Source organism: Prunus dulcis, chromosome 1 (genome assembly GCF_902201215.1).
Source record: "Prunus dulcis chromosome 1, ALMONDv2, whole genome shotgun sequence".
Classification (NCBI taxonomy): domain Eukaryota; kingdom Viridiplantae; phylum Streptophyta; class Magnoliopsida; order Rosales; family Rosaceae; genus Prunus; species Prunus dulcis.
Window position 1 is genome coordinate 5,036,119 of NC_047650.1, and position 12,731 is coordinate 5,048,849.

The window sequence follows — 12,731 nt, forward strand, 5'->3', positions numbered from 1 at the left end:
TTTCCTTGGGGAAATTGGTAATCACCAAATAATCATAATAGGATTGGCAAATATGTGGGTGTTAGTTTATTGATTAGGATTTGATTAGGTTTTGTTCTTCTCAGTAGGATATTGTTATGATGTTGCTATTTGGTGCTAGCAGAGTTTTTAGAATAATGTTGTGAGCAATCTTTCAACCTCCAAATTTGGTGATAAATGTCTACCAACTTAGGTTACCAATTCACAGAGAGCTCAAATAGTTATTAGGTAGTGCTTCTTTTTCCTGTCAACTTGTTTTGTTTAGCTCCTCTCATATCCCGTTTGCTATTGTTGTTTAAGCTCGTACTTTGAGAATGCAATTTGCAAATGGACGACACATTGTAATAGCCAACTAGCCTAACTCACATATGTTATGTTACCGAAATCACGTAATCTATTTATTGGTCGTGTCATGATGTTAAAATTGCTGCAAACAAATAAAACTTAAATACAAATAGCATCCCTAGTCGTTTTATGTGGAGAGGAGGAAATCAATGAAGTGATCATGCCAATGAGCACTCAGCTGGAAACCCTTGTGGGAAGCGCTTGGTATCTCTGCAATAGTTGTAAATCATGTAGTTCTTCTGAACCCATTTAATTCTTTCTTGGCCAGTTGCATCCAGTGACTGACTCAACCAGCTGGAGGAGCCTGAGGAACTGGAAGAACAATGGGAAGAGCCTGAAGACCAAGTGCAAGCTTGGGCGTTGAAGTTTCTGTATGAGGCTGTAAATGGGGCTTTGCTCCAATCTGCCTTCACAAGCCCTCCACGTGTGGCCCAATCATCTGCATTCCACAGGCTTGAGTATATTGACATGGCTTGGTTCTTTGGGAAAGGAATTCCCTTCGATTCTAAATTCTTGAACTGTCTAATGGGTGTCCCATCCACAGAGAATCTAATTAATCAAGAAGAACAAAGCATAGAAGTTTATTAGGATACATACAAACAAATATTGAGTAATTCTAAATGGGCTAATGCCAGACTAAAAATGGACCATAAATATTCATACAAAAAATCAACATGATCAAAGGTTCAAATTTACTATCAAAATAATCATCTTATGTTTTGAAGAGAATATTTCCTATGTTATATGTACCATATTTACTAATTATATCACCAATTACATGTCTCGCAAAGGTGAAATTTATTTACTAACTATATAACTGAATCTCATCAAGGTCTTATTTAGTGAGACATGTTATCAGTAAATATGATACAAATAATTTTATCAAGTCAAAATGAGAGAGAGAGAGAGAGAGAGAGAGAGAGAGAGAGAGAGAGAGAGAGAGAGAGAGAGAGAGAGCTTAGTTTAATTACATGATGCTTTGAGGGTTCCACAAGATGGAGTAGGTGTGGAAGTCTTTGGTGGGATCAAACCAAAGATAGAATTGTTGCTCCCTATTACCCTTCCCTTGTGTGAAAACGTTTGTGTGTAGAATATAAGGATCTCCGCTTAGGTTGCCTAGAAACTCAAAATCTATCTCATCATGAGTAGAACCCAACGAGGACAGCTGCAAAATTCACACATATAAAAAACATTAGACATGCATGATATGGATATGATGTATTACGTATACAAAACTTAGAAATAAGAAAGCAGCTAAATTATACATGATGAAGTACTCACATAGTAAGCCGTAACAGTACCAGCGGAGTTACCAGGCACAAGCTTCATCTGCATATCAATTTTCCCAAACAAGTACTGATTCTTGGACCGGAAACCCGACCCCGAAGTCTTGTCCAGGGACAGCGTAAGAAGCTGCCCATTGTCGAGTATTTGCGCTCGACCGTCACCCCATGTTAAGTCAAAATCTTGGTTGAGGTTACCAGCCGAAGCCACAACCAAAATGTTGAACAAAGTTTGCAGAAGTACTAGAACCAAGAATATCTTAGTCATGGTTTGGTTGATCGAATTGAGGAAATGGGAAGGCGAGAGAGAGAGAGAGAGGTGTTTGATGAAATGCATGGGAATGGAGAAGGGTATATATAGTGGTTTTATGGGTGTGGGAGAGTATGGGAGAAATAGTAGGGCTAGGCTAGGCTAGTAGGCAATGATCAATCAGTTGTGGTGGTGGTGGTGTTGAAGTGGTTGGGAAATATACATGCGTTTGCTTAAGAGATTTGGGTTGACTTGGCTTGGGTTTATATGAGAGTGGGGACCAAAGACAGCTAATAAAGATGATGTTCATTTCTCCAAGCTTAAGTTTTTTTTTCTTTCCTTTTTTTGGGTTGCTCTCCAGTCCAATTGCATTGCCTTGGGAAGTTGGGAATCAAAATCTTTTTCTACGCGGTTGTGAGGTATTAGAAGGTAAAGGGAAAGGCAGAGAGAGGGTTCAAATCCCATGTACATGATATCACAGCTGTCCAAATGTTTGTTGGTTTGCTATTAATTGGGTTCTAAAACTCTTAAATATCATTTGTGTGTTCCCCAAATCAGAAAAATAATGTTAAGCTCGGTTTCCTCTTGACTTCAACTTAAATTAATTGGTAGTAGAAAAGTAAAAGATTTCACACTTGAGAGCAATTTGTTCACCACAAGCATTACTATTCTTCTTAAAGCGTGTCATTTGTTATAGGTATTAACTGCGATTGACCTTTTGTGACCAATTATTGTCTAGAGTCAAAAGAAATAGGGCAACGTTATCAGTCTGTCATCCTGACTAACATAAATTTAACGTGCAGAATGACAAACTGAGAGTGTGAATAACAACTGATGAGAAAAATTATACGGTGTTCAACTTCAAACCAAAATACATGCTAGTTGAGAACAAATATTATGAAATTTATAGTCTTTTACGCCACGTTGATTTCAGCATAGAAAAATGACTCGTAATCAAAGATGATGAGCAAAATTATTGTCAATTGTTATTCTTTCACATAAACTATACCTTTTCAATTAATTGAGGTATTGAAAGATGATAATAAGGGGCAAATTTTAAAAATGAAGCATTAGTTAGTACTAGAAGCTTAGGTAAGAGGGACAATTAATATCTTCAATTATTGTCGGCGGACGTATGTGGAAGTCTAAAGTTCTAAAACATGACGCACCATAATTTGTTTTGTATATGGCTCCCAACCTCAGCCTCAGCCTCAGCCTCAGCCAGCCAACCAAGGGAGAGAAGGTAAGTTGGTAGTGTCCATGTCAATTTCGCCAAACCAGACTCTTGGGATTGTCATAAGTCAAATGTTGCTTTCATGCAAAGCTGTTGCCTACTTATGGGCAATGGACATATAAAAGATTCATTTACATTCCTTTGTTTTTTCCAGCACATACATATCACCTTTTAATACCAAATATATTATTTATTTTTCTCTCAGGATTGAAAAAAACAGTATTATACTGTACAATAAGAAAAAGCGATGACGTTTGTATCTAGGGCAGGCCCTGTGCTTCTGAACGTTTGAGCTTTGTTTTCCAGGAGATCAAAACTATTGGTTTTTGGGTAACTCTTTTGGTTGTTTTCAATTTCAAACAATTTTGGTGTATTTCATTATCTTTTAGTGTCGTTTTTGTTACTACTGTATATATATGTGTGCATACAATTCTTCTTGGATAAGATGTCTGTTCTTTTAATTAAATAACGGACTGTTGATGCAGTATTAATAAAGTTTTGATATCATTATCGATAACATGTCAATAACAAAACACACCGACATAATTGATAGAAAAATCCGTCAACTTTTGTATATATACATATAAATATAGATATTATTATTGAATGGTGCTTTCTATGTTATGTTATCTTGCACATTTACATATTTGTTACTGAGGGGCAGTAACAATAGCCAACCAATCGGAAAAATGCTTCCATTATTTTCTAGTCATCCTACTTACTTGTAAATTACAGTTTGATATATATGCTAAACATTTTCTTCGTGTCTTTGATGAGTCATTTCTGTATAGATGTTAAATTATGATTTGCAAAATGATCAATGGTCGATCCAACAAGTTGAAAAAACTGAACCTGAACAACCTATTTTGCTATTGTGTCTCCCTTTTTTATCTCCACTTTGTCCACAATTATTGCTTGAATGACCTTCCTAATAATAAGAACAGAAAAAGGACAGAAGTGGCGCATAATCTAATGACCATATCCATAGCCATCGTCCATTTGTCCAATTCCATTTTGCCATCCCCACTTCGTTACTTCTTCGAAATTAGGGTTGTGTGGTTATATGATTCGTAGTTCATCTTTATCTCTAGCTAGCTAATGATTAGTTCAAAACGATAAGAATGGAGCCAATAATTAAGAACCAATTATCCTACTCAGGTTAATCCATATCTTAATCGGTCGACACCAACATGGGTCCTCTTCAAATGTTGCTTTCTTGCCCATCCCAGCAGAGTGGTTACGGGTTGCTAAATTCATAAATAGCTGTCCTGTTCTTTCAACAATCCATTTGGGAACGAATGATTGAATTGAATTCCACTACCAAACAAACAAGTTCATTGAACTGTAATCACTTCATACATTTTTCAATGATTCATTCAAACTGTTTCAATTCACTAACTTATCGATAAATAAATAAATTCCACACACCAGACGCATCTTTTCCAACATACAAAAATAACTATTCACTTGGACAGCTTCTTCCTACCAACATCTTTTAAAAGGAAAACAGAAAATTTGATCTCCACACTACCAACACACATACAGGGCTGAGACTGGTGTGAGAGACAGAAATTTGATCAAATATCACATATAATCATGTAAAGAACATCCATAATCTACCCTTCAATATTGCTCATCAAAAACATTGACTGACCTGCCCATGTTCAAGAATTTGTGCATCTCTCATCCATATACTGCACCAGTTAGCAACCCAATAGGCAGACTTGTTTATAATCGTAAAACGTCATGTACAAAACTACATCTCCAGCCGTCTGACGGCTAGCTGAATACTGCAATCAGGCTTTCACTAGTTTCAAACATCCATCCCTAAGGTGGATGATCCCTCTTATAGAGAGGGGAAAGTAACTCTAATTACAGATATGAATTATTGAAAACTACCTACTGATGCTGTGTGGAAGTGAAGGTAAACAGTTTCCAATACATTTCAAATAAACGATAAATCTTTTGAAAAAAAAAATATTTTTGAAACAGATGCAGCACTCTCCAGCTCAACAAATCCTTTACTCTAAAGCAATCCCTGAAACTCTGCATTCTTGTTCGTGAAGCAAGCTTCAATTTTGACCCCTAAAAAGAAAAAGCAAGCTTGAAGGGTGACTTCAGTGGCTCCAAAGTACTGATTTTTCAAGCACCTTCACATATAATTTACTATATTATAATTACAGTTTCACCTTGCTTTCTTTTTGTTTTGGTGGGGGTGGGGTGGGGTGGGGTTAAAATAAGAGGGTTAAGAATCCCCAAAAAACTATATTAATCATCCATACAAATATGGCGGGCCTTAGAGACCCATACAAATGTCATCGATGAGAACTGGTCCAACCCAACTGGGAGACCTTTCTTTCCTTTTCATTATCAGCCGCTTTTCTTATTGCTCATACATCATTCTAACCCGAGGAAAACAAGTTGCTAGAACTACTTTGCCTCATTGGCAAACCAAATCCTTACCTAATGTTGAAAACGGAAAGAAAAATATAGGGGAAAACGGAAATTGGAACATTGATGTAATAAACTACTCAAATAAGCCTAGGGAACTAACCTTAGACCTGTCCATGAATTAAATTACGAAGCACAAACAGAACAAGCAACAAAGCCTATCAATAGAAATAGGGCAGTAACACAATAAGGCCGTGAGAATAAGTAAATATATCATACTTTATTTACATACATCAGGTTTGATGCAATTATCTTTCTTGTCCTCTCAAACAGAAATTCTGTAATCTTATACCTGCCCCCTTTTTTGTTTGAAACCCAACAAATGTTATATAGGTAGAACCACTACTCCAATTGCTCAAAAATTCCTCTCTGAATGTTTCGTTTTGTGTTCCTCATTTTTGCTGAATCATGCTTCTATAATTCTCAATAAATACTTGGAAATGAGGATTCCCATACGCTTGAACAACAATTTAACATAAGCCCAAACTATTGACATAGCAAGTTTAACCCTACTAATAAATGAAACTTCTGGAATGGATAACCCATAGGCTTTGCTCTGTAGTGATCTCATAACTAAACTCACAAACTAGGACCAAGGATCAATACAAAATATATCAACACTACGCCACATGTTCGGTTCACATACGCTACAGACGTGCCCACACACGCAACAGACACGAATCCATTCTCTCGGAAACAGTTCAGCCTCAAAGATTATGCATTGCATATACTGTTTAAAACGATATGAGAATTGAGAGACACAAAACCTTTACATGATCCCACCTTCATTTCTTTCACAACTTGGTAATGTCTCTTTCTGTAACTATCGCATATTTGCTTCCACCATAAATCTACTTTGTCTCCAATGAGTTCTAGTTTCAAGAAGAATGCTCATTCTTACTGTTCATATGTTAGGATATGAATATACCACTCCATTTTGTTATGCTTATCTCTTTTGTAGCAATAGGACTGTTGTGCTTGTTACTAAACTTCTATTCTACCCATTAGTAAACTTGAAAAAAGTTTTCTTAATGAACAATGTTCTTCAAGCTTCAACATGTCCAAACTTCAACAAAAGTAGTTAGATCATTACATATTTAGAAAAATATCAATCCAAAGATTAACACTCTCATACACAACGAGCTAGCAAAAGAAACGGTGCGCTGAACAAGTTTACTGCCAACAAAGGTCTTACAGAAACACAATGGTTCATCACTACCCATGTTCAGAAATCGTTTATCTAACAATCATAATGTCATCATAAGTTTGCATTCAACCGAAAAGGAATACAAGATAAAATATCTACGGTATTCCAGCTGGACAAAAGTCTAATTTCCAAGTTCCCTCAATAATGCTGAAGTAACTCAACAAACATAAAACCCAAATCTAGAGACAAGAAAAGTAGCACACAACACAACAGTTTAGCTTCCCCCGAAAATCATATGTATTGGCATTTGGCTGTACCTTTATTCATATAATTCAAGCAAACAAATTGCACAATGAAGTTAAAAATAAATGGAAACCGGAAAGGAGCATATGGCTCAAACTAAATTAGAAAAAACACAGCTCTTTTTATTTAGTCATAATGAAAGTTGAGTGTTTCCACTACATAGATGATGTAACACAACATGAGTACAAGTTCACTATTTGGCCAGATAATGAGGACAATTAAGCAACAAGCTCTCCCTCTATTAAGAACAACCAGTATATATCATAAGCATTGTTAAACATGAACAAAATTTTTATAAAATAAAACCCATTACAAGAAAACACTAAAAAACGAAGAAGAGATCTGTACATGTGAAGTAAAAGCAGAGCTAAGGAGGTGCTAAACAGGTGGAATGTTGGAGAAAGAGAAGCCCTTGTAACCTTTATAAGCATAGTAAGCAATCCGCGTGTAATAGAACCCCGGAAGGAACAAGATCGCCCCAAGTATCGCAAAGAATAAGCCTGAAATCATCGGAAAAAAACCCCCAAATTAAGAAAAATTGAAAATAAAATTAAACGAGAGGGTTTTTAGGGATAGGGTTAGTAAGGTAGAGGGTACCGTGAGCTTTGTCGCCGCCGACATGGTTGTAGGCCATGAGGCCGCCGATGACAATGCCGAGAGTGCCGGTGATGAGGAGAGCGAAGGCGAGAGCGATCTCTTTGATGGGAGGCTTGTTGTTGACTGTGTAAGAGTCCTCCATCATCATGTCTTCGTCTGTTATCGAAAACGCGTGATCCACATACGCCATTGCTGGTTCTCTGATTGGTTCGTTTTGTGCTCTGAAAACTGGATTTGGATTTTGGATTTTCGTAATTTGGGGATTTGAATATTAGCTGAGGTTCGAATTTGGGTTTGGGTTTGTTGAGAGCTTTTGATTCAAAGTTTGAAGCTGAGGAGGAGTTTAGGGGAATGGTCAAAACTTAAAAAGGGACAAGGCGTCTGAGTCTGAGGAGGATTAAGGAAGAAGATATAATGCACACGGCGTTTTGTCTGCTGCTGCCACGTGTAACACGTGCCAAGTTAACATCAGGTGTTACATATTTTTTTACGTTATTATTTAAATTCAATCACATGACGTGTCATACGTCACATTAAATAATCTCGTGTCAACATAAATACTATCTTTACTTTTCTTCCTTGAAATCACAGATCCTTCGATGAAACACATGATGTGTACGTACATAAATTTTTGTTTGTAATAAATGATTTCTAAGCACATAATATATTATTTATATCGGTTATAAATCATATCGTCCAATCATATTTTTGGACATAGAAATTAGTAACACAACCATGGTGGTGTGTGAGAGTTGAAAATCAGTGTAGCAGCACAATAGAAAACTTGTACCTCTGCTAAAAAGCTACAACACTTGTCTTTATAGGGTTAAGAGAAAAACTTGGACACCAAGAAGCCTAATTGATATAGAACAATCATAAGAAATCCAAAACTTAACACAATTGAGGCTCCAATCACCCCAAAAACTCATAAGTCAAGTTACCTCTGCCCATCGGCAAGAGGTAGGCTTCTGAGCTGACCAAAGAATTAAGATTGAACAAAAACTTGACTGGTGATGATTGTTCTTGCATTAATCGCAGCTGCCCATTAGAAACAAAATCCCACCTTTAGGAGGGTTCCAAGGCAATTCGTCTTCTCCAACGGGACTACTTTCGCACTCCTCCTCTGATCCAATGCAGTGGAGCGTTGTATTTGCTGTCACAAGTTAGTACATTTTGAAATTGAGTTTAAACTTAATGTCAATGGCACAGATTACATATGTAATTAGAACGCACAATTCTCCTCTACTCATCACATATATGTTTAGTATTTCTTTAACCCAGTCAGTTTGGGAAAAAAAGAAAAGAAAGAGAATACCTCCATGAGCCGTACCATTTCTCCTCCTCTTCCAGTCTACCAGCAGTACTAAAGCCATCTTCTTTACTCTGCAATTTTCTTAGATTAACGGCCATAACGCCATGCATTATCTAATTTCAAATTGCAATTCTTACATTCAGTTTGCCACCACTGTCTATGATTACATTGCAAACTCTTGACTGACAGTATATCTTCTCTTGAATGTATTTAGTTCTTGCTCTGCAGTGTTCATCAATCTCTCACAACTAGCAAAACACCTTCACCTTCATAATTCATTGCCATCTTGAGGAACTATTAGTAGATCCTTTTCACATCAGTTTCATGAGTAGCCAAGTTTACTTCATGTGGTGGAAACTGATTAGAACCGTGGCCTTTGCTTGCATCAGTAACATTTGGCTGATAGCAAAGGAGCATAACGATTTTCAGGTACACACCTTGCGTTGTTGGTTCCCCCAGTCACCGACATCTTACATGTATTTTGTGGTTGGTCTTCTCCTTTTGCTACTACTCTTTTATTGCCAAGACCTGAAGTGGGATGAGGACCCTTGCCAGAGACTTGTTGTCTGGTATTCGGACCATCAACTCTTGTGGCAAATTAAACTGCAACATTAAGGGCATAGAGAGAAGAGGTTGTAATGCCAATTGTTGTATTGCCATTTACATTGTGCTGCATTAGTTGACGAAAATCCTCAAAAGCTGAACCAACTTACCATTTCTCATGACACAGTTCCATTTTTCTGTCAAATTAAGTTTTTGCTATACCTCGATCCAACTATATCCTGTATTTTTCAGTACACCTCTTTCTATCATTTCCCTCCTTATCTTTGTAGCATCTTCCCAACTACCCCCCTCAGAGTAAACCTTTGACAGTAGTACATAAGGTACATCATTTTCTGGAACCAACTGAACCAACCTCTTAGCAGTCCATTCTCCCAACTCTATGTTCCCATGTATCCGACAACCACTAAGCAAGGACCTCAGTATAGCAGGCCAAGGAGTATAAGGCATTCCTTCAATCATTTGTCTAGCATCTTCGAGGTATCCACTTCGTGAAAGCATATCAACGATGCAACCATAAATATCCTCAGATATTGTTTCCATCTTAGAATCTGAGTTCATTGATTCAAACAACAAACGACCTAGATCAACCTGACCCACATGACCACAAGCTGATATAACTGACACATATGTGGCCTGGCTGGGCTTTATACGAGCCAACTTCATTTTCTCAAAGATACCCATAGCTTCCTTGTCCAGACCATGATGAGCACAAGCCATGATCATGGCATTATATATAACTACATCACCAGATCTAAATGACTGGCTAAAGGTCATCCTTGCACTTCCAATGTCCCCACATTTTGCATAAGCATCTATAACTGCACTCACAACAAATACTTGTGACTGAAATCCCATTTTGATGACAACAGAATGAACAGATTTAGTTAAATGATAGCCTGCATTATCAGCACAACTATTTAGAATGCTGCCCAAAATAAACTCATCAGGTTTCCCACCAGCTTCTCTCAGAGACTTGAGAAATTTGATAGCTTCGAAGAGATGTCCCTGATACACTAGAGCAGATATCATAGTCGCCCAAGATTCCACATCTAATGTCTCAAACCCATTGAAAAACTCAAAGGAATCATCCAGTAGTCCAAATTTAACATAGCACTTAATTAAGAAGCTACAAACATATCCATGGAAAGAGAAGCCAGACTTGACAATAGCACCATGAATTTGTCTAATCATTTCTTGGTGTTCATCTTTATAGCAAGTTTCCAATATGCTGGAGAAGGTAACTTCACTCGCTTCAACACCCAAGTCCCATAAATGACAAAAAATCTTCCTGGCTTCTGTATAAAAATGATTTGAATTATACCCAGAAATCAACTCGTTCCAAGAAGTTAAGTTCTTGTCAAGTAGGCTGTCAAAAAACAAGCGTGCCATGTCCATAGCCCCACATCTAGAAAACATATTGATTATTGAGCTTCTAACATTAGCTTCATTCCAGAATCCAAATTGTAATGCAAGAGAGTAAAACTGAAGCCCAAGGTTCAGATCAAGTAGCTCCCCACATTGTTTAAACAAGATTGAGAAAGTGACATGGTTAGGTTTCATGTTTGCTAGCATGAACTCATGGACTAACTTTGCAATTTCTCTTGTATTCTTGTCTTCAGAGAAGACACCAAATGCGATGTTCCACGATATAACATCTTTTGCTTGTATCCTATTGAAAACTTTCAAAGCCGCATCCTTCTTACCATTTCTAGAGTACATATCAGAAAGGGCATTCATTACTGAAGTACTAAATTCCACCTCACTCTGGATGATCAATCCATGAAGTTGCTTCCCAAAATCCAAATTTCCCGTAACAGAGCACCCCGTAAGAGCATTAACAAAGGTGAACTGGTCCATGCTTATCCCCCTCCACACCATCAAAGATACAACCTTCAAGGCTTCGAGGCCATAGCCGCATTGCGCATACCCTCCAATCATAGTATTCCAACCAGCAGTATCAAGATTGGTCATAGACTCAAACACCCTTTTAGCCGATTCAATATCCTCCAACTTAGCATACATGTTCAAAATAGAACCACCCACATAGCAATTCTGTTCAATCCCAACTTTCCAAGCAAAACAATGAACACTCATGCCAAATTCATATGCTTTGGTACTAGCACACTCTGCACACCCCTTGAGAATACTGCCAATGGTGAATTCATTCGGACTTAACCCACTTCTTATTAATCCCAAATAAATCTCCAAGCCCCATTCAAATTGACCATCTTGGACGGCAGCCGAGATCATCAAAGTCCAAGTGACAAGGTTTCTGTCAGGCATTTTATCAAACACCCTAAATCCATCACCCACAATCCCACATTTTGAGTACATTTTGATCAAATTATTCAACAAAAAAATGTCATCAGTAAATCCCAACTTGATGATATGGGAATGGATTTGGGTACCAAGGAAACATGACTTTGAAGTCTCAGAGAGGGAAAGAGCAGCGACAATGGAAGTTGGGTCTTTATCCGCCAAGAGATTAGAGAATGAAGAGCAGGATTTGGAAGTGTAGAGTTGGAGTTGGTCTTTGGAGATTGCATGGAAGGCTCTGGGTTTGGTTGTTGAAAGAATAAAGCCTCTAAGCCTTGAAGTAAGAGTAAGTCCTACACCACCGAAGCTTCTCATTCTTCATGATAGACCTTGGCTGGTGAAAAAGAAAAGCTTCAAAGTGAATCCCATAACGATTGGCATTGCAGGCTGCAGATTTTGAGTAGCAGCCTCTGGGTTTAGGGTATGATCAATTGTTTGATCGCTCAGAATATACTTTTTTACTTCATGAGAGTCTGATTTCTGTTGTTTTGATGGTAAAATAGTGTTTAATATTGTGGTTTTTTCCCGTCACCATTTCGTTCATAAGAGCACTTTCACCTATTTGCCATGACAAAGGACAAGGGGAGGTAAGGACTGTTACCATTCACTTGGACAGTGGCATCCCTTACAAAAGACTTGTGGTGTTTCTATCTATTCCCATGACAATTACTATTCACATGAGATATGATTAGAGGAATTTGTATAGAGTTTTGGTGTGAAAAGTGAAAAATATGACTAAGTATTTATTTTTAAAAAATTCTAAAATTTTGAGTTTTTTTTCTTCAATTTTTTATATATTTTTTTAGTTACTGACGTCAGCAAATCCAGGCTAGAGTAAGGACTGATTTTGCCTGCAGACTGGCCCGGTTTGCTGGGACCCATAAACTACCAGGGCTGTAGAAGCCCACTGG

The 12,731-nt window shown here is 37.5% G+C and overlaps 3 protein-coding genes across 3 annotated transcripts; all 3 read right to left on the minus strand.

Moving 5' to 3' along the window:
• Positions 1 to 389: 389 nt before the first annotated feature.
• LOC117634091 (probable xyloglucan endotransglucosylase/hydrolase protein 23) lies at positions 390 to 2,054 on the minus strand. The gene is made up of 3 exons (XM_034368012.1): positions 1,645 to 2,054; positions 1,335 to 1,528; positions 390 to 912 (listed from the first exon to the last, which is right to left on the minus strand). Exons 1-3 carry the CDS (start codon positions 1,981 to 1,983, stop codon positions 522 to 524), a joined length of 924 nt encoding a protein of 307 aa, XP_034223903.1. The 5' UTR covers positions 1,984 to 2,054; the 3' UTR covers positions 390 to 521.
• A 5,078-nt stretch (positions 2,055 to 7,132) lies between these two features.
• LOC117616198 (transmembrane protein 230-like) lies at positions 7,133 to 8,022 on the minus strand. The gene is made up of 2 exons (XM_034345440.1): positions 7,629 to 8,022; positions 7,133 to 7,531 (listed from the first exon to the last, which is right to left on the minus strand). The coding sequence occupies exons 1-2, from the start codon at positions 7,816 to 7,818 to the stop codon at positions 7,410 to 7,412; spliced, it is 312 nt and encodes a 103-aa protein (XP_034201331.1). The 5' UTR covers positions 7,819 to 8,022; the 3' UTR covers positions 7,133 to 7,409.
• A 369-nt stretch (positions 8,023 to 8,391) lies between these two features.
• On the minus strand, positions 8,392 to 12,221 carry LOC117616197 (putative pentatricopeptide repeat-containing protein At3g25970). The gene is made up of 2 exons (XM_034345439.1): positions 8,944 to 12,221; positions 8,392 to 8,781 (listed from the first exon to the last, which is right to left on the minus strand). The coding sequence occupies exon 1, from the start codon at positions 12,133 to 12,135 to the stop codon at positions 9,700 to 9,702; it is 2,436 nt and encodes an 811-aa protein (XP_034201330.1). The 5' UTR covers positions 12,136 to 12,221; the 3' UTR covers positions 8,392 to 8,781; positions 8,944 to 9,699.
• Positions 12,222 to 12,731: the final 510 nt, after the last annotated feature.

Bases quoted from the DNA above. Each gene is read 5' to 3' on its own strand.
- LOC117616198 (XM_034345440.1), bottom strand. From the start codon at position 7,818: ATGGCGTATGTGGATCACGCGTTTTCGATAACAGACGAAGACATGATG. The intron at 7,532-7,628 runs GTACCCTCTACC...CGATGATTTCAG, and splicing joins CGGCGGCGACAAAGCTCACG to GCTTATTCTTTGCGATACTT.
- LOC117616197 (XM_034345439.1), bottom strand. From the start codon at position 12,135: ATGAGAAGCTTCGGTGGTGTAGGACTTACTCTTACTTCAAGGCTTAGA.
- LOC117634091 (XM_034368012.1), bottom strand. From the start codon at position 1,983: ATGCATTTCATCAAACACCTCTCTCTCTCTCTCTCGCCTTCCCATTTC. The intron at 1,529-1,644 runs GTGAGTACTTCA...TGAATTTTGCAG, and splicing joins GTACTGTTACGGCTTACTAT to CTGTCCTCGTTGGGTTCTAC. The intron at 913-1,334 runs GTAATTAAACTA...TTGATTAATTAG, and splicing joins TGGAACCCTCAAAGCATCAT to ATTCTCTGTGGATGGGACAC.